This window comes from Lissotriton vulgaris, chromosome 6, assembly GCF_964263255.1.
Source record: "Lissotriton vulgaris chromosome 6, aLisVul1.2, whole genome shotgun sequence".
Lineage (NCBI taxonomy): Eukaryota > Metazoa > Chordata > Amphibia > Caudata > Salamandridae > Lissotriton > Lissotriton vulgaris.
In genome coordinates, this window is record NC_141694.1 from 1,895,053,269 (window position 1) to 1,895,074,715 (window position 21,447).

The window sequence follows — 21,447 nt, forward strand, 5'->3', positions numbered from 1 at the left end:
ATAAGACCCGGGTGAGCTGTGGGTGCAACTAGGGTCTGTTTTGAGTGCAAGACAGTAAGCGTGACTATAGATCGTGACCGATATGTGGGACTATCATAATGTCCAGTAGGAAAGCTGGTGCAGTGACACAATAATATAACATCAACAATAGGACAGTGGTCCCAACCCCCCTACCTACCCCCTCCCTCTGCCCTTTACTTCAGGAACAGAAGCGTCTATCGTCCCAATTAAACAGAAAGGTAACCAAACTAAAACGTTCGGGTTGGAAGGCGTGGCGGACCCCTCCTTACATACGTGATACGCATCACGGTCTTTAAAGTTGAGGATCCAGGCTATTATGGGACATTGCGGGCTCAAGGTGCAAGGGACCGATGGGCTCTCTAGACCGCGAACCATGTTGAGAGGGTGTCCTTGGGCATCCAAGAGGAGAGACAAGTTTGTATGAATGTTGCTTAGTGTTGGATTGTAAGTGGGTCACAGGTTTCTTCAATTGATGAACTTCATCCCCCACGGTGGAGAGGCGAGATTCGGCAGCCGTGATTCGGGCTGTGGCATTGCGCAGTTCCTGCCGGATAAGGGACATGTCAACCCTGACCTCTCCGATCTTCCCCTCCAGTGAAACTTGGGACACATTGATTGTCTGCAGGATAGAAGACAAGTCCTTGCCCTGGAGAGAAGGACCGCTCTCGATTTGCCCCGGGGGATCCTGGTTGGCTGTGGTAAATTGGTCGATCTTTGTTTGCATGTGGTTGGTGGAGGACTTAGTGCCCCGGTCCTTCCCCATGGTGAGTATTGGAAAGAGTACCAGCAGGGGGTCAGGAGTGGGGTGATTCCGGTGCCGGTCCTTGCAGGCCGCAGGAAGGTGAGCGCCCCTGGCTTCAATGGAAAAGTCTGTAAGGGTCTGCGACCTGGGGCCCTGGATAGCGCATCTTCCCAAGATCCTCAGAAGTCTGCAGAGGTGAACGTCAGCAGCTTGCGGGAACCCCCAGGGCGAGCGCTGATGTCTAGAGCCAACTGGGATCGGGGGGAAAAACCACACTGCCTCTAGGCGCCGGGTTGTGGGCTGGGGGGTTATCCACTACACTTCGCACAAGATCCTGCTTCCGTCCAGGGGCACAACTGATTCAGTGGAGGAGGGGAGGGCGAGATGTGGGTCCAGTACGCCGGCTACGGAGGACGTGGTCCGCAGGCGCCCAGGTGCAAACAGGAGGCCCCAGTTCCTTGTACGGTCAGTGCTACGGGGCAGAGCCTCAAGTAAGCACCACTACAGGAGTCACAACATGGGGCTCAAGTCACACAGTATGCGGGGCACCAATCAGGCAGCCCCCCTCCTCCCCAGGAGGATACCCAGATTGGTCTTGCTGTGGTCTATGATCCCAATGGATGGTGGGGGAGCACCCCCTTGGTGGCTCCCACAGGGTGTTCAGGGGCAAGTCACCCCCCAGCAATAGGGTCGGGACTATGGGCCACACAAAACGGGGGGAAGACCTTCAAGGGCCGCAGCCGTGCAATCCTGCAGCCGACCCTCTCACTGCCTGCCGCCTCGCAGTTCTCACTGCACCAAGCCGCCAGGGTACCCAAGCCGATGCGCCCCTGCTGCAGATCCCACGGTCTAGAGGCCAGGCTGCCCAGCATGTCTGCAGTCCCCACCGCCCGCCGGACCGAGGAAACGTGAGGCTGGGCGTTTCTCAGGTCCTCCAGGCCCTAGATCGCAGAGTGATGCAGCAGAGTAAAGCAGACCTATGAGTCTCACCGCTCTGAGAGGGAGTGGGAAACTCCCCGCAGCCCCCTGCTGCTGGAGCGCAACAGCTTAAATACCACAGTGGCTCACCCGGTCCCGGGGTCAATTGGTTGCAGAGTCTCAGGACCTATGCCATTTCAGCGCCAAGGTGGGAGTCTCCAAGCAGGACAGGCTCCCCTCCCCTCGCATACTGCCTTCCACCTGACTCACCAGGCCAAGGGATGTGCAGGCGCCAGTTGCTCCTCTGTGCCAGCGGCCCGAAGTCCCACTGCTGCTGGAGGCAAAGGGCGGCTGCTACAAGAACACTCAGCGTGAGTCCCCGGTGAATGCTGTCGGGGTTCACAGGTGTTAGACGGGGACGAGGCCACGGGGCCTGGTCGTAGAGGGTCCAAGATGGCGGCTGGGATGGGGCCGGAGGTTCGGGAGGGGACCTGGGCCAGCCGAGGAGGTTGCGATCCTGAGCCAATGTTCTGTCGGAGAAGAGCGGGGTGTTGGCCCGGCGGCCTGTAAGGGTCGCTCCCGTCCGAGGGACAGGGGTAGCCGGGGTCCGCGACCCGCCATGCGGGGAGGGGTCGGGCATGTCACAAGGCCTGTCCAACATGCGTCCCCCCCAGCTGAAGGCAGGGAGAGTCACCCATCCTCTTGGGTAATCTCCTTGCCGAGGCGGAAGAAGCGGGACAGGCCGTCTGCGTTGGCGTGGTCTTGGCCAGGGCGATGCTCCACAGTGAAGTCCATCCCTTGCAGGGAGAAGGACCAACGTAACAGCTTCGGATTTTCCCCCCGCATCTGCATCAGCCATTGCAGTGGTCGGTGATCCGTTTGCACCCGGAAGTGGGTACCGAAGAGATAGGGCCGGAGCTTCTTGAGGGCCCACACCACTGCAAAGGCCTCTCTCTCTATAGTGCTCCAGCGCTGTTCCCGGGCCAACAGGCGGCGGCTGATGAAGGCCACTGGCTGGTCAACTCCCTCGGTGTTGAGTTGGGAGAGGACGGCCCCTATGCCATGATCGGAGGCATCCGTCTGCACTACGAATTCTCGGCTGTAGTCGGGGGCTTGGAGCACGGGGGCAGAGCACATGGCGGATTTGAGTTTCTCAAAGGCAGTCTGACACTCAGGAGTCCAGTGTACTTTTGTGGGTTCTTCTTGGATGTGAGTTCTGTGAGAGGCCCCACAATGCTGCCATAGTCTTTTACAAAGCGCCGGTAGTATCCGGTGAGCCCCAGGAAGGCTCGGACCTCGGTTTGGGTTACCGGTGGCTCCCAGGTCTGAATGGCGGCAATCTTGAGTTGGAGAGGGGCCACCAGGCCACTTCCCACCTGGTTCCCCAGGTAGGTCACGGACCCTTGGCCGATTTGGCACTTGCTGGCCTTGATTGTTAGCCCTGCCCGCCGGAGGTGTTGGAGGTGTTCTGCCCATTGGCGGCTGTACACGGCGATATCGCCTAGATAGGCAGCGCTGAACTCCTCCAGTCCCGCCAAGACTTTGTTTACGAGCCTCTGGAAGGTGGCGGGGGCGTTTTTCATTCCGAAGGGCTTCATCTTGAAGTGGTAGTGGCCATCCGGGGTGGAGAAGGCGGATCGCTCCTGGGCCCCGGGGGTGAGGCCGATCTACCAATAACCCGCTGTTAAATCAAAGGTGCTCAGGTAGCGGGCGGCCCCCAGGCGGTCGATTAGTTCATCTGCTCGGGGAATGGGGTGAGCGTCGGTCCAGGTGACGGCGTTCAGACCCCGATAGTCCACACAAAACCGGAGCTCTGGGGCGACGCCAGAGGCAGCGGCCTTGGGGACCAGCACGTCTGGGCTAGCCCAGGGGCTGTCGGAGGGCTCAAACACCCCTAGAGCCAGCATCTTGGAGACTTCCGACTGGATGCAGGCGCGTACTCGATCCGGTACCCTGTACGCCCTGTGCCGGATAGGGGGGCTATCCCCGGTGTCGACATCGTGGAGGCACCAGGGGGTAGCCCCAGGGATGAGGGAGAATAGGTCGGCAAATTATTGAAGCAAGTCTTGGCAATCTTGGCGTTGCTCCGGGGACAAGGCAGCGGAGAGGTGGACTCCTTCTACGGAGCCGTCTGTCTCGATGTTCTTCAGGAGATCGGGGAGGGGCTCGGAGTCCTCCTCAGCCCCACTGTCGGTAGCCATCAGGAGGCTAAGTTCAGAGCGTACAAAGTGGGGCTTAAGTCTATTGGCATGGAGAACCCGGAGAGGGTTTCGGGGGATTCCAGGTCCACCAGGTAGGTGACGGGGCCCTTGCGCTCCACCACTTTGAAGGGTCCCGTCCATTTGTCCTGGAGGGCGCAGGGTTCGACCGGGGACATCACCCAGACCTGTTGTCCTGGCTCGAACTCAATGGAGGAGGCATTTTGGTCATACCAGCGCTTCATGTCTTCTTGGCTGGCTTCAAGGTTTGCTTTGGCGAGATCCCTGAATCGCCGGGTCTGGTTCCGGAGGGCCAAGAGGTATTTGTACACATCTGGGGGAGTCTTCTGGGGGGTCACCTCCCACCCCTCTTTGATCAGGCTGAGGGGGCCCCGGACGGGGTGCCCATACAGGAGCTCGAAGGGGCTGAAGCCCAGGGATTTCTGGGGGACCTCCCTGTAGGCAAACAGGAGGCATGGGAGCAGCACGTCCCATTGGCGGCGTAGGGGCTCCTCGAGGCCCATGATCATACCCTTGAGGGTGCGATTGAATCGTTCTACTAGTCCGTTTACTTGCGGGTGATAGGGGGTCGTAAATTTGTAGGTGACCCCGCACTGTTGCCATAGGGACTTCATGTACCTGGAGATAAAGTTCGTGCCCCGATCACTGACGACCTCCCGGGGGAAGCCCACCCGCGAGAAGATCCCCATCAAGGCTCGGCCCACCACGGGTGCTGTCACGGTCCGGAGAGGAATAGCTTCGGGATAGCGGGTGGCATGGTCCACCAGGACGAGTATGAACCGGTGACCTTGTGTTGTCCGGGGCTCCAGGGGCCCCACAATGTCAATCCCCACCCGCTCAAAGGGGGTGGTGACGATGGGAAAGGGTTGCAGGGGGACCTTCAGTTTCCGGCCGCTCTTCCCGCTGGCCTGGCAGGTGGGGCAGGCCCGGCAGTGGTTCATTACATCGTTCCGCATTTTTGGCCAGTAGAAATGGGTCACCAGGCGGCTGTACGTCTTGTCCTGCCCCAGGTGCCCGGCAAGTGGCACATCGTGTGCCAGGTTCAAGAGGAAGTCTCTGAATCGGAGGGGGACCACCAGCACCCGGCTGGCTCCCAGTTTGGCAATCTTTTGCTCGCTGTAGAGCAGCCCGTTGTCCCAGTAGATCCAGTGGGCCCCCGAGGCATCCCCTGCGCTTTGGGCTATGGCTTGCTGTCGGAGCCCCTCGAGGGAGGGACACGCCCTTTGCTCTTGGCGGAACTGTTCTTGAGTGGGGCCACCTTCTTGGCGCCACTGGGCCAGCTCCGGGAGGTCCTGGGGCTGGTCAGGTTCTTCGTTGTTGAGCCCCGGAGGACCAGGCTCAGGTGTGGTTTCTTCTGCGACGATCGGCGGAGGAGGTTCGGGCCACTCTGGTTCCTCCGCGAGGGGGATGGCGCGGGCCGCCATGGATCGGGTCGTTGCACAGACCCATTCAGGGAGGCCAAGCATCCCCAGGTGCTCTCTTCGCTCAACTGCTGCCCAGGGAGAGCTCTCTAGATCGTTTCCCAGGAAGCAGTCCACGGGGGAATCATCTCGGACGGTCACCTTCAGCATGCCTGACACCCCCCCCCCCCCCCACTCGAAGGGGATGCGGGCCATCTGGCACAGGCTTTCGGAGTTGTCCGCAGACCGCACGGGACAAAGTACATTAGGTAGTATTTGATCCGGGGTAACCAGATGGCAGCGGACGGCAGTCACACTGGCCCCGGTGTCACGGAGGGCTTCCGCCTGGCATCCATTTATGGTGACCCACTGGCTGTATTTCTGTGTGTTGGCAGGGATGGGGGCCCGCGGGACCATGTCCCTTTCGCCTAGACATACCAGGGACATGGCGGCAGGCTCCCACTCGGGCTGGTATTGTTCGCACTCCTCTTGCTCTTCGTCGCCCTGCTCTTCTCCTAGGGCGACGGCGGTGATCTGGCGGTTCACTGGACTCTGGTTTCTCGGGCAGTTGGGATCATTGGCGTAGTGGCCGGGTCGCTGGCATTTGTGGCAGACAATGTTGGCGCAGAATCCTGGTCGCGCCGGAGGGTTTCCTCTTCCGCCGGGGGCAGGGTGTTGCTACTGGGGCGCACCGTGACGGTGTCCCGACCCCGACCCTGACCTCCTCCTCCCCCCCGGGGGGCGATGGGGCCCTTGGGAGGCTCTGTTCTGTTCGCCTGGCCAACTCCGAGGGACCCGTGTGCTTTCCCATCGATCCGCTTCGATGGCAAGTTTCCGAGGTTCGGCCAGTTTGCTATCGAGGAGATGCTGCCTGAGTTCCACGAAACAATTATTGGAGAGGTGCTCCCACACAATAAGGTCAAATAATTGTTCGTAAGTAGTGACCTGGCTGCCTTTGATCCATCCCTCGGCTAAAAAAGTTCACGTATTCCACCCAGGTAGTACCAGGGATTCTCTTACAGTCTCGAAATCGTTGCCGGTACATTTCGGGCGTGAGCCCATAGCGAGCGAGAAGGGCGGCCTTCATGTGTTCGTAGGACGTCATCTCGTGGTCGGGGAGCTGTAGCAGGGCATCTCTTCCTTCGTTGACGAATCTTCCCCATAACCCGGCTCCCCAGTCTTTTCGCTGTATTCGGTGGGAGATCATGGCTACCTCGTAGGCCTTAAACCATTGTTGGATATCGTCGTTCCTGTGGTATTCTCGAACGACGTCCTTGGGAATGTGGACCTTGGGGTCCGCAGGGGGAGCGGAGTTCTGGTTCTCGGGGACGCCGAGTTCTTTGTCTTGTCGTCGAATTTCTAGCTCTTTTAAGTTGCGCTCATGTTCGTACGCTAGTCTTTTTTTTTCTAGCTCCCTCGGGTTCTTCTTTTCTTCTCGTTCTTCCCGGAGCCGTAAGTGTTCGAGAGTTATCTTTTGTTCTGCCAGTTTTAGTTCTCCATCTAAGCGGAGTCGAGCCAGCTCCAACTCGTGGAGTCGGCTTCTCTCCCGTTCTCGGGCCTCTTCGGACGAGAGGCCCGCTCTCTGCTCTTCTACGGGGGTGGTCGGCGTTTCTGTGGCCTCAATGTTTTCATTTTGGGGTGGGGACGCTTCTGTCTCCACCCAGGACTCCAATGCGCGCTTGAGGTCATCTTTAGTGCTCAGTCCTGTGGTAGCGATGCCCAACTCTAGGCAGAATTGCTTTAGTTCTTTGTGGCTGTAGTCTTCCAGCTGCTCTATCTGAAATTTCGCGGTTGTTCCACTCTCCTTTGTGGTCATTGCTGCTGTGTGTCGTGGGGTGAGTTACTCTCTGTATGATTATGCGTAGGCTCGGATCGCGCCACTGGCCACCAATGTTAGACGGGTACCCGGAGGGTCGGCCGAGCAAGGGGGGAGAGGCCTCCTGGCGAGGGCCCTCTCCTTCAATCGTACGGACGAGCACTTCCCCACCACAGATAGACACCACACAGAGATGAGTTCTGCACACTTTTATATCTTTAGGTAAGGCAGCTGACGGTACAGTAGGAGCAGGATACGAGGATCCCGTCAATTCTAGTCTCTTTTGGGAAAGGGTAGCGGGACAGTCTCAGTACCGGACAGGTACGGGGGTAGCGGGTGTGGAGCTCACAATCCTCGAGCTGGTGGGTTCGCAAGTAGGGGCCGCGGCAGCGCCAGCAGGCCTTCAAGATGGTTCACGGAAGGATGAGCCGCGGCAGCGCCAGCAGGCCTTCAAGATGGTTCACGAAGAGGATGGGCCGCGGCGGCGCCAGCAGGCCTTCGAGATGGTTCACGGAAAGGATGGGCCGCGGCAGCGCCAGCAGGCCTTCGAGATGGTTCACGGAAGGATGAGCCGCGGCAGCGCCAGCAGGCTTTCATGATGGTTCATGAAAGGAGGAGCCGCGGCAGCGCCAGCAGGCCTTCAAGAGCGTTTACGAAGAGGAGACGCGGCAGCGCCAGCAGGCCTTCAAGATGGTTCACGAAGAGGATGAGCCGCGGCAGCGCCAGCAGGCCTTCAAAGCTAGTTCACGAAGAGGAGCCGCGGCAGCGCCAGCAGGCCTTCAAAGATGAGTTCGTCTTGGTGTCTCTCGACTCCAGGATACAACTGCCTTCCTGCTCTGAAGCTGCCCCAGTTATAGGTCTGGTGCCCTTTGATGTCCGGACCCTCGCACTTGGAGGTCGGGAGGTCCGGGATGAGGGAGTCCAGACACCCAGCAGGGGGGTGGAGCCAGCGCCCAGGGAGGCTGGGGGCGATCGAAACCTGGCGGAGGGGAGCCAACGACACTCCTTCTCCCATTGACCTGCCAAGTGGTCTCTTTACCCCCTGGGTGGATGGTGGTGCCTCGATGTCGGGCTGGGCCAGGCCGGAGGCTGAGGTCGACCCGAGGCCACGGGGCCTGGTCGTAGAGGGTCCAAGATGGCGGCTGGGATGGGGCCGGAGGTTCGGGAGGGGACCTGGGCCAGCCGAGGAGGTTGCGATCCTGAGCCAATGTTCTGTCAGGGAAGAGCGGGGTGTTGGCCCGGCGGCCTGTAGGGGTCGCTCCCGTCTGGGGGACAGGGGTAGCCGGGGTCCGCGACCCGCCATGCGGGGAGGGGTCGGGCATGTCACAAGGCCTGTCCAACAACAGGGTTCAGGATTTCTGCCACCAGGCCATGGGAGGCAAATGCACCAGGTGCCCCTCTGTGCCGGCGGGCCCGGATTCTTACTGCTGTCAGATGCGAGGACGGCCACCGCACGGGACACACAGCATAAGTCCCTGGTCAAAGCTGTCGGGTTTCGCAGGGTTCTGGAGTTTTCACCACAGGAGGGGGGGCATGCTCAGAGGGCCCTGCCTTGTGGAGTCATGGCCGATCCACCTCCCTCTTCCTGCGGTTCAGCCGACAAAGCCACACTGACGCCAAGGGTCTGGTCGAAGGGAGGGGGGAAAGCCAATGCCTCAGTGCCGGGCCGCTTCTCTCCCCTTTAAGCCACAGGGACACCGGACAACCACAGGCCCGTGGCTCAGAAAGCAACCCACCCCGGCACCCCGATCCTGCAGCGGAGCTTAGACCAGGAGGGCCACGATCCGCCACACAGATGCTCACAGGAGCCAACTCTGGAGCCAGGCACGGGCCTGGTTATATGCGTCCCGCCATGATGGAAGCTGGGTTGCTCAGAGACCTAGGAGCAAAGTCCGGAAATGCACTCAGATGCATGATGCCACTGCAGTATCGGGTGGCCAGGTGTAGTATGGCTGCTGGCAATGAGGCACAGCGAGAGGATGCTTTAGATTTGGGGGTCTCTAGTTGGCACAGGTAGGTCCTTGTGACAAATAGGGAACCATGCCTCTAGTCAGGGTAATGGGGTACACTCCTAAATTAACCCCTGCTCACCCCCTTGGTAGCTTGGCACGAGCAGACAGGCTTATCTTAGAGGCAGTGTGAAAAGCCTTTGTGACCACATACTGTAAGCCAGTGAAAACACTACACATGAATACCACACAAGGTGTATATAAAAAATTTGTATTCTTTATATAAACTTAACACAAGACCATTAAACGACAGAAATCCACAATACTATACTTAAAAAGGGTAGTTTTAGCTTAGTTCAGTTCAGTTCTTAAGATGCTACACTTTGCTTCAATGTACCTTACGATGCGTTGCACTTCCACAACAAGCAATGTCGCAGCGAGGGAAATGCGGCAAAGTTCCTGTGCAAAGAAATAAAGACATGAAGATCTTCCAGATGCAGCACGCTTCTCCGGGGATGTGAGAAGTTCTCGGTTCGATGTGTGGACTGCAGCTGCAACACCCTTGTTCAGCGATGCGACGGCAACAGCTTCGGCTGCGATACTCTTCTCCAACGATGCGTGAAGCTTCCGCGCAATGCGACAAATACACAGGCAACATTCGCAATGCTACGGCAGCAGCTATGACAGCGGCGTGCTTCTCGGGGATGCAAGACGCTTTTCTTCGATGCGGTGGAGTGCGACAGTTCCAGCGGCGACACACTTGCTCAGAAGTGCGACGGCAGGCACAGCGATACGCTCTGACCTCGTTGCGAGACTCTTCTCCCGATGCAGTGCAGTGCGGCAACTCCAGCAGCGACACCCTTGTTCAGAAGTGCAACTGCAGGCAGCAGTGACGGCGACGCGCTTTCTCTTCATTGCAGCACACTTCTCTCGATGCGGTGCAGTGCGACAACTCCAGCGGCAACACCCTTGCTCAGAAGTGCAATGGCAGCAGCAACGACGGTGACAGGATTCGATTTTGTTGCGTCGTGCTTCCAGCTCCTTGCAACACGCAGTTCCTAAGTAGGCCCAAAACAGCAGCAGGCACTTCCACAAGAACTCCGGGAAGCTGAGGTTTGAAGTCTGTTGTCCCTGAGACTTCAGCAGGAGGCAAGCTCTTTTCAAAGCCCTTGGAGATCCTTCAGAAGTTGAAAGCAAAGTACACAAAGTTCCTTTCTCCTTCCTTTGGCAGAAAGGCAACCACTGCAGGCCAATCCCCCAAGCAGCAGTTCAGCCTGGGAATAGTCTCTCCTCAGTTTCTTCAGGTTTCTCTCCTCAGTAAAGTTTCTTCTTGTAGTCCAAAAGTGATCTAATTTTATGGGATCAGGGTCCCAATATTTATACCCCCAAATCCTTTGTTCTCTGAGGGGAGAGGGGCCTTTGACCAGTCCAAACCAGTTCTGAAGCACTTTGTTTACCAGGCTTCTCCTTTACTTTCGCAGTGCAGAGCAGAACCATCGGACGCCCCACAGGAGGTGGAGCAAGCATTGTGGAAGGCAAGTACAGTCCTGGAGTACTCCGTTGAAGGTCTTCCTTCTCTTCTTTCAGTGTGCAGGGCGGAGACATCAGACGCCTCACAGGAGGTGGAGCCAGCATTATGGAAGGCAAGTACATTCCTGGAGCACTTTGTTGACAGGACTCCTTCTCTTCTTTCAGTGTGCAGGGCAGGGACATCAGCTGCTCCCCAGGAGGTGGAGCCAGCATTGTGGAAGGCAGGCACAGCCCTATTCAAGGTTCAGGTGCAACTCCTCCCTCCCATCTAGATGCAGATCTCTCTAATCACCACTGGGCTGACTCACCCTGTCTCTTGGAATCCCCCAGCCCTGTCACTCACAAAACCAGACAAAGGAATACACAACCTAGCAGAGGCAGGCTTGAAAGGTTAGACAAACAAATACCTACTTTCTAAAGGTGGTATTTGCAAACACAGAATGTTAAAACAGACTTCACTAAAAGTGCATTTTATCATTTTGAGTCCAGGCATACTAAACTCGAATTTCTACCATGTTCTCTGAGTCAGTTAGGGTTATAAACTGTAATAATTCTAGCAGCCCATTCTGGCCATTGGAGAACAGGTAGCTTTGCAACAGTGAAAAACTAAAATGGGTGTAATTCACTATTAGGACATGCCACACACATTAGGGCTTGTCCTGCCTTATACTTACAATGCACCCTGCCCTTGGCCCTACCATAGGGGTGACTGATATGAAGAAAAGGGAAGGTTTAGGGACTGGCAAGTGGGTGCACTTGCCCAGTCAGCATAACAGTACCAGACTGCATGCAGGTTCTGCAAAGGCAGACCTTTAGACACATTTTACAAGGCTGCTTCTGTGGGTGGCACAACCAGTGCTGCAGGCCCACCAGCAGCATTTGGATTTACACCGCCTGGGCACACTCAGTGCACTAGACTAGGGTCTGACAAGTAAACCAAATAGCCAAATATGGAACTACTCATTAATATATTAATTTAAAATAGGGAGCACTTGCACTGTGGCACTGGACATCGGTGACACCGTGCCCAAAGCATCTAACACCTGCAAAAATACATGAGGCAACAGCAAAAATGGAAGGGAGACCCACGCCAATGGTGCCAGGACTAACAGGATCGCTGCCAATGGCGATAGAGGTTGGAGCGGATGACGGAGGGGTCCGGAGCACTCTTAGAGTGTGACCGCCATCTTGACGCTCCAAGTCACGCCCCCTATTTTCTACAATTTGAAGATCAACAGAGTTAATATACCCCCAGATTTTGCTGCCATTAAGTGCCTTGGAGATGCACTTGTCCCTATAAAGCTTTAGTAGGGCCCCTACTAGTTTTCTCCATATTCCAGAGGCAAATTTATGGCTGCAGTGTCCTAGGCCAGGTCATTTTTCTTACTAGTGAGTTGGGTCCCCATTTCAATTTGGCATCTATCAAAACCCCCAAGTAGGAAAAGACACTCGACGTTGGGATCGGTGTCGACCATACCTCAATGGTGTAAGCTAGTACAGGCCCCCACTTGCATAATATAGGACTTGGAATTGTTAACCGTCAAGTCCTGTTCCCTCATGAAATGGACAAAAGAATTTAAAAGGGTTTGCAGGCCCCATTTAGTCCTGGCCATTAAAACAGCATTGTCTGTGTACAGCAGAACTGGGAGACCTCACCGTCCCACCTGAGGAAAATCCACCTTGGTCTCCAGTAAGGTCTTTTCCACGTTATTGATGTAGATGTTAAATAAAAAAGGGGCCAAGATGCAACCCTGATGGACCTCTCTCCATATGGGGAAGGCATGTGAGACCTTCAGATCACCTGAATATCGCACGGTGTCCCTGGGTAGATGTTGAAAAAAGAAAACTATGTCTCTATCAACACCCATAGAGAGCAGAATCCACCACAGCTTGCATCTATTTACGCAATCAAATGCGGAACAGAGGTCCAGAAAGGCCAGGAAGATTGTACTGGGGCGCTCGACTGTGTATTTGTTCCTTAACATGAAAAGATTCAGGCATTGGTCTAACGTTGAATGATCGGGGCAGAAGCCATAATGTGCATCCAACAAAGTGTTATTCTCTCTGGCCCATGTAGACAGCCTGTCCAGCACAATCCTTCCAACAACTTTACCCACTGAGTCCAGTAAGGAATTCAGCCTGCAACAATGTGTGCTGTCTCTATTCCCCTTTTAAAACACTTGAACGATAATGGAGGTAGCCCATGAGGCCGTGGGGGCGGACCTAACAGCCGCATTTATAACAGGTGTGAGTACTGACCCCCAGAAATCTATATGGGACATAAAGAGGTTGGGGGATTCTATCCGGGCCAGGAGCCTCGTTGGGGTCATACCACGTATTCCCTGCCTCACTTCACCCTCTGAGACTATCAGAGCTGATTTTGCATTACCTGTCTCAGAAGTGCACTGAACGGTCAGACCCCCAGACATACCCTTGAAATGGCTGACCCCGTCATTTTCAGTAATGTGGGTGTCCAATGCATTGGCTGTTTCCATCCCCCAGTAGTGGACTGTTGACGATACTCCAGACCTTGGTGCTGCTCTTGATAGCGCTGGCTTCCAAGCGCTTGCTGCAGGCGTCCTCCTTCAGGGCTTCCTTGCTGGTATGAAGGGCCACTTTGTACTGGTTTCTGTATATTCTAATTAAGACATTATTTCTAGGGGTAGCATGCAGTGCGTTTTTAAGCGTCCTGGCCTCTAAAGAACCACCTGAGTCAAACCACCTCGGTACCCGGGCATGTCAACTTTTGGACAATGGGACCGACAATGGATCAGCGATTGCATGGGAGATAGATTCAAAAGCTTTAACAATTACCTCACCCGACTGAGACTGAGCAGCCAGGCAGATCTGAATCCCGTTCGGGCATTTAGCTTGGAGAGATGCAAAAAAGGAGTCAGAAACGATTTGTGCCCATTTCAGTCTTATTTCCCCTTCGATTGTCTGCAGTGCGGGCCACCTCGTTCCCCTTCTTCATGCTCAATAGAGGCCAACTGCCTTTAAGACACAGCAGGTTGTGGTCACTAAAATGCTTGCTTTGATACTAAAAATCAGCTATCAAATAAAAAAGAGGGGTAGAGACAAAGATATAATGTATAAAGGTGTTACCACCTTGAACCTTGAAAGAGGGAAGGTTGACCCTCTTTTCTGGGTCCAGTTTACCCATAGTTGATTGGAGGTCAAAATCACATGTAATAGGGTTCAAAGTCCCCCCCCTGACCACTATGTTCAAAGTGTGCTGAGGAATAACGAGGACAATTAGGACTGCCCATGCTTTGCAATCTTGGGTCGCCACATGGATGAATGTTGAAGTCTCCCAACAGAACGATGTTAGAGGTGTGGCGGGGAGAGCTATTGTAGTTAGTCAAAAAAGGTGCCCTGACGTGTTATATTACACACTTCAGGAAGAGACGAGGTAGCATTATAAAAATTCAGGAGAAATAAACTGGGAGGCCCTACAGAAATTAACAAGGCCTGCAGGCAAGGGATATTTGTGTTCTTTTCAACTATGTCACCTTTTAACCTTAGAGAAACAAACGGTGAGACCCCCCTCTGTAAAAAATAAACGTAAATCCGTATTTGTAAAGCGCAAGCTACTCACCCTTACGGGTCTCAAGGCTCTGAGGGCCGTTGTGGAAATTAAGTGAGCTGTTGCCCAGAGTCACATGGTGCTGAGCTGCCCCCGGAGCCGGGGATCGAACCGTGAGCTCTGTGCTTTGAATTCAGCTGCCCTGGCCGCTGCACCACACCTTTCCACTGCCCACCCTTGAAGGAATTGCGGGAACTGAAAAATACGTATACCCTTCCAAAAAGGGGGAATTATCAATAACCCAGGTATTTTACAAACAAATAAAACATTTTAACAAAACAGCACCACTCTGTAACTGTGATCTTGCTAGCCAGGCCAGCTATGTTTGAGGAAATGAGATTACAAAATCAAATGGTGCAGAGGGGCTGATGGCGAAGATAAAGCTATGGGGGTCGTGGTTACAGGTTCTGCAAGTCAATCACAGTTATCAAGATGCCTTAGGGATGCAAAAGCATTGAAGACTTGGACCTGTGCAGGGGGCTGAAACCGCTCCTGTGGGGCTGTACGTGAAGATTTCATAGTGCATCATGGGGTTGGAGTAAAAGCCAGGGGCGGGGGCCAATAAAAGAAGCCCATGAGCCATGATGGAAGACACAGGGCCCATTGTGGAACAGTCCCTGGCCGAATGAAGGATTCCTGTGCCAAATGCGGCTGGTTAAAGTTGATTATTACACAGTCTTCGCTGCAGCTCTTTTTGACCCTTCTATCCAGGCCCCCCACCGGGCCATAATGATGTGCTTCTCCACTCTAGTTCCCAGACATGTATTTTATTTCAACCAGTGCAAGACTTTCTTTTTAGCTGGTAAAAGTCTTTCGTGGAACCGGGCTTGAGCACTGGTGTGTTACCAAGGACAACGTACAGTGTTGCTTCTGGTGGTAAATGAATAATAATTGAGCTCTGGGACTGCGCCCTTGAGGCCCTGATTGAGGGGGGGTGACCCCACCTAATCCACACTCTCTCCTAGGGGGCAAGTTCCTACTTTGGCAACACTTTATCCCAGCAGCCTCCATAGAGGGCGCCCCGCCTGTGGTCCTTCCTTTGATGGCAGGGGGAGGCAGGCCGTGACAGGGGGAGGGCAGGCGGAATAATAGTCTCCTTCAGTTGGGGTGAGGCAAATATACCCTGCCTTGTACTGGCACGGTGATGATCTGACCTGGACCCTTGTGCCTCCCATTGATCGATAAGGATTAAGTTGCTGGTCCTCTCATTGTGTTGAAACCAGTAAGAGAAGTCCCTTTCAATTGCGGTCAGACGTTGCTTAATTGGGTCCAATGTGGAGTCCAGCCCCTCAATGAGGGAAGCCATTCGGGGGTCCAGCATAATTGCTATCTTATCTTTCGAGGGTGGGGCTTCTCCCAAGCTAGGGAAAATAGAGTTATCCACTCTGGGCCGTGTAGTCTTCCTCCCAAATAAATGCACTTGCACTTGGTCTCAGGTCCTGACCCCCCGCTAGGCACCCCCTCTCCAACAATCTGACGAGAGACGGACAATCAATGAGCTGTTGAAATCACTGGTGCAGAGGGACTCCTACCCCCCCCCCTGCTACTCTTGGGTTTGTTGCCCCTAACAAGCTCCAGACCCAGACAGGAGGAGGGTGCAAAAGGTACTTGGGGATCTATCGGCTGTGCGAAGTTGGCCTGGTGTATGCTGTCCACTAATTAAAGTGGGCATCTTGCACAAGTCCAGAAGACCTTTATGATGTATGAGGTCAAAGATAACCTGTATTTAAAGCTATCCTATTGGTAGCTATGGCGAGCAGCCTTAAGGCTTAATCTTGAAGAAATGTAAAGCAGCTTGATTTACCAGAATATCACCTCCTTAATGATCAAATAACTTAGAACCACAAAGTGTTTGTATAAAAATGGATTTATTTCTAAAACACTCTTTACTATTCCCAAAGTGAGAATAGACACAAAAAGCTCTCAATACGTTTCAATAGAACAATGCAAGTAGCACAATACACAGCGGGCTCCAGGGGGAGACCGAACCATATACTAAAAAAATGATACAACCGTATTGACCTTTCTAGACACACTGCCTAGAGCACGTAGAATCGCTGGGACCCCAAGGAACCACCCCAGGTGAGAAGATTGGGACCCCACAGAGGACGGGTGCAGTGTGTGAACACGGACGCGGGCTCCGTACAACTCTATTGGAAAGTCACAGTTAAAGTTTTATAGTTTAAGGACACTTCGGAGAGGACTTCAAGCAAGATAATCGAGAACTAGAGGTTCTAAAGCTAACCCACCCTTGGATACCAAGGTACACGGGTTACCTAACCCAGAGGAGCCGGATGCATAGGGGACAAGTGGTGTCGGAAACCTTCATCGTTTTCAATGGCGTGCTGAGAAGAAGTGCTGCTGCTGTGGAAGTGAAAAATGTCCGGAGGAACCCAAGCCTGGATTCGAGGTGAGAAGAACCTGAAAGCAGAGGGGACAGAGTCTGGGTCACTTCACGTGACCAGGGGCTCAGTAGGCCAATGCCCACTGATGTTGGGTGCTTTAGGTGAGATGAGGTGCAGCTTGATTCTTCAGCCACGAGGACCAGGAGACGTTGAGGATTACCAAAGTCCAGAGGTGAGCTGTCCCATGAAGGATGTCGAGTGCTGAGGGGTCGATGTCCAGATGGGACACCAACTAGCCTTAGCCAAGGCAACCCAAACAGAAAAAGGAAACAGGTTACGGTGGGGACCAGCAAGGTCCAGGGAACTCCCCAAGAACTGGAGAGTCAGGGCACATCTGGAGCAACCAGGCGAGGCCACAAAATTAAGAGATGACCCTTGCCAAGACCCACAGGTCAACGGACAAGGGATCGCAAGGAGACCCCAAGCAGGATTACAAAGCACAGGCCCACGGAGCACACGGTGGGCTCCGTGAGATCTTTGGAGGAAATGATGCTCGGGTTAAGGACTACTCAGAGTTCAAAGCACTACTTCAGGAAATGCTGGTAAGTACGTGCCTTGGCAAAAGAACCCAGTGCACAGGGGTATGGGTCACGTGGTCCCCACAAGGGATACTGGCCTCAACTTTGCTGGAAGGGCAGATTGATCTCGAAGACCTTCAAGGACCCACCTCTTGTGTTGCAGAAATCTTCGGAGTGCTCAGGAGCTCGGGAGATGCAAACCGGTCAGTCGCAGTTAAGGTGCCTGCTTTTGCAGTGGAGTAACTCCTTTACTCCAAGGGAGATTCTTCAGTCATCCAGCGGTGCAGACAGTCAAAGTACTTGGGGGCATATTATCAAGGACCGGTGTTAAAATTATCGCCATTTTATCGGCAGGAAACTGCAGATAAAACGGCGATAATGGACTTGATAATACGCCCTTGTTAATTCCCATAGAAGCCCATGTTAACATCAGAACATGGGCTTCTATGGGAATTAACAAGTGAGTATTATCAAGCCCATTATCGCCGTTTTATCTGCAGTTTCCTGCCGATAAAACAGTGATAATTTTAACACCGGTCCTTGATAATATGCTCCTGAGTTACCTCTTTGTAGAATCTTGTCCAGGTATAGTCTAAAGTCCTGTAGCCAGGTATCCAATTTTATACCCACAGGAAGGGGTAGGACAGATTCAGGGGTCCCTCCTATGGGAGGGGCAGGACAGAGGGATGGCTACCCCCATGTCCTTTGTCCAGTTTTGCACCAGAGCCGGAGCCAAATGGCTCCTTTGAGCAGGTCTATGCACAGGGACAGCAAATGTGCCCCCAGTGCAGACTTTCTGGCACCCCAAGAGTGCGCCCACCCAGCCCCAATACACTAAAGCCTGTGTCTGGGAGGTGGTCACACCTCCCTGTGACAGGAAACCTATTGTCATGCTGTCCCCTGTTCGAGCTTGGCTCAGCAGCAGGAGAGCTGACGCGTGTCTGTGGCTGGCAACATCCGTTTTGTGCTGCCCGCTTTAGGAAAACTGGTACCGGGTAGACCGGTGACCTAGGCATGTCTTCGTGGAAGGGAGGAACCAGTTACTGGTGTGGAGGTATGATTCCAAGGTGTTTGACAGCAAACACAACATGTTTCTGCGCAACAGTTTCAAAGTTGCATTTTACCGCAAGGTCATAATGCACTTCAACATATATGTCTGGCTGCATCACAGGCAGCCCCGGAGCATGGACTCCGAGCAGTGCAGAGGGGCCCTACTCATGCAGGGGAACCCACTCACCAGAAATCCAGCACCCTGCCTCATGATTGATAAGGCCTCCCATAGGGATTACTGATAGGTTTTAGGTGTAGTGATATATGAATCAATATAGGGATACTATATTGAAGAAAGTGGTGCAAGCACCATCTTACACAATTTGCAGTAGCAGACCTGTGGTGTCAGTTTGAATGGTCTCTCATGGGTGGCATAATACATGCTACAGCATTGTGAGGCCTCTGGGGTACCTATGCCCTTGGTACCTGTGTACCATAAACTAGGGACTGATAAGGGTACCCCAGAATCCAATCTGGAGTTTACCTAAAGTACAGACTTACCAGTTTATGGGAGAAAGCAGATAGACCGGAGTCCTGATTAGCAGGATCCCAGTCAGACTAGTGAAAAACCAGCAAAACACCAGAAAAAAAGTCAGAGCCTACCTTCCTACATCGGCTCCATCACGTCAAAAGTACACAATGCGGGGCCTATCCAGATTCCAAACTGGAAATACGAGGGTCAGGATGACTAACGGGGGATTGTGATAGCCTGCGGGTCACCACCTCAATCTACTTGTTGAGACCTCCCGCAGCTTTCTGCAGAAAGCAGTCCATGGTCGTAATTGCCGGTGCCGCATGCTGCTGTCTTGCGTTTCCCCATAGCGCCAAACTGGGTAAAAGGAGCCCTCTAAGAGAACAGTGGACTCTACGGCACAGTAGAAACAGTAGGAACAGGTGGAATCCTTATAACACAATGACCTTCAAACAGACAGCATACGTCAGAAGGTAAAGAGATCAGCATGTGCACACAAACTGGCTAGGTGGTTGGGTACCATGTGTACGCCTGGCCCCAAAGTAGATAGAAAAGCCACGTACCGTCCTTAGGTAACCAGGATCTCCCCTCTCACATGGATGACTGCGCAAGGATATGCTGAGGGGGGTCCTGGGACTCTTTGTGGCACAAAACCAGGAGGGGGGCCCAGCCCCCTCTGGGTTCTGACGATCCCGGACTTTTGCCCTGATGCGTCCCGCACCGTGGGAGTCTGCCGCTGAATTTAGGCGCTCCTGCGCCGGAACTGACATTGCTGCGGCCCCTCCTGCAGACAGGTGCTGGCTGGGAGTAGGAGTCTCCCCTACTGCGATGCCACAAAACAATGTCTCCTGTCCCTCGCTGCCTTTACATTGTCTTTGACCCTGTACAGCGCTCCGCTGCCTCGTGTCTAGATCTGCTATAGAAATACCATGTACATACATGCATTTATCACTTCTCTCACTTGTGTCTCTGAGTACCTAATGAGCATTTACTACAGAATTTAGTCGATTCTGTCTATATTTTAAGAAACTAACCTTGTGTGAGAACAGGCAGCTCTGCTGTTTCAGGGCTCACGGAGACAGGCGAGCGAAGAGAGGAGCGCCTAATTAAAGTTATCTTCTTTAACATAAGACGTTCCCTCAGTCATGATGGCGATACCTACAGCTCGAGACTCTGGCCCAGATGAACAAACGTGCCACGAGTGCAGCGCAGCAGCCACGTGTGTGTCGCGTGACAGGGAGAGAGCAGGACAGGCCACACCGGATGCAAATCCTCTGTGAATCTTGGCCTGGGGCTTCACTCCGCCTCCTCTCCTAAGAGCCAAGTCTTTAAAGCTCGCCCAAGATACTTCAGAGACTCAAAGGGACCCTTGAGAGCAACTTTCGAACTTAAAGCTAAAACCAGGATTTTTGATCTGCAAGGAGCACGTGCAATGTGATCTCTGACAGTGCTGGTGGTCGATACCACTTCATGGATGTGTGAAAAGGAGTGACAGGGCCTTGGTGGGGGGGGCCCTTTTGCAACTGTTCACATTGGATTGCTTGAGCTTACTCCACGCTTCTCACTCTACTATCAGTAGTTAGCTCATGCGCCTGCTCAGAGTAGTTAGTGGTGGTGCAGAGGGGCAGCTGCAGCAAACAAGCACTGAAAAAACAACAAAATGCAGGATACAAGGAAGAGTCTTGGAGGGGCTAACAGATGACATCAGACCAAATATGTTTTCAAGGTGTTCCAAAGTGGAATTCTCAAAATGTTTTGGCTAAGAAAAATACTTTGTACTATACTCTAAAGGAGAAACCTGTGAATGTGCTTTTAATTTGTCCCAACAAGGCTGACCCTGGGGTGTGATCTTGAAAGAACTCACCCACTTACCTTGCTGTTGCTTCTTTCTAAGTCTGGCTGCCGCCTCCATCAGGCTGACCATAGAGAAGGCTTTGATGGTCACATCAATCGCTGAGTCCGAGCCGTAGTATTGTACAAGAAGGTTCTTGGTGTCAGCCCAGTCTGCTTTCTCCAGCTTCCCTCGTGGGATGTTTTCCCGCCCTTCGATGACTATTTCTGATAATTTATCCTTAAACCTTTTGAAGTCAGCTTCTAAGAGGTCCTGTAGAGCGTGGAGCAGGATGTCTCCAGGTGAGCTCCCCCCGTCCTCCATGGCTCACGTGAGGCTCTGTCTGAAAAACATGTTGGGACATGAAAAAAAAGGGCAGGTCAGAAAGCCAAGAGTCACAGAAGTCAGATACATGATAACAAACTCCTCGCACCTGCACAATGTGTTTCAATTAATGGATGAAATCCACTTAATATAGCGCTACTGTTGGCCCAGTAGGGCGTCTTGGAGCTGTAGTAGTTGCCCTACTCTTAGATGTACCAATTTTCCACTCTAATGTAGAGCAGGGGAGCACAATGTAACTTCAGACAGACTGGATCAGTGCTAGATTTTTAGGATATCCAGATAAGAGAAATAGTTTCAATTACAAGGAAATTATTTACAGAGTAATTCTAAAAATATGTCTTTACCCACACATGTTGACCTGCGTTGAACACCCTTAGATTCCCTTACAGACACTTAAAAACTATGCAGGTAACCCCGAGACATTACATTTAAAGACTGAAACTTCCATGTAAAAGGAGGTTGGGGCATAAAGTGTGACTCTTCTCTTCACAAGGTGTCTCGAAGCCCCGGCTTAAATCAGGCCAGCAGTCTGACACCGCGACAGACGACAGACATCTATTTGTATTTTAAGGTTTGACTGTTTTCTGTTTGGTGAGAGGAGGGAAGAGTGTTCAAGTCTGGAGCAGGGAGGAAGGAGAAGGACAA

General features: G+C 53.4%; 1 protein-coding gene across 1 annotated transcript in view; it reads right to left on the reverse strand.

Annotated features, from left to right (window-relative positions):
• The window catches only part of LOC147709813 (NACHT, LRR and PYD domains-containing protein 3-like), a 453,703-nt gene extending 432,922 nt beyond the window's left edge, over nucleotides 1–20,781 (reverse strand). The window contains exon 1 of the mRNA XM_086926111.1: nucleotides 20,499–20,781. Within this exon, the coding sequence (XP_086782237.1) occupies nucleotides 20,499–20,781 (283 nt within the window). The remainder of the gene's footprint in view (nucleotides 1–20,498) is intronic.
• Nucleotides 20,782–21,447: the final 666 nt, after the last annotated feature.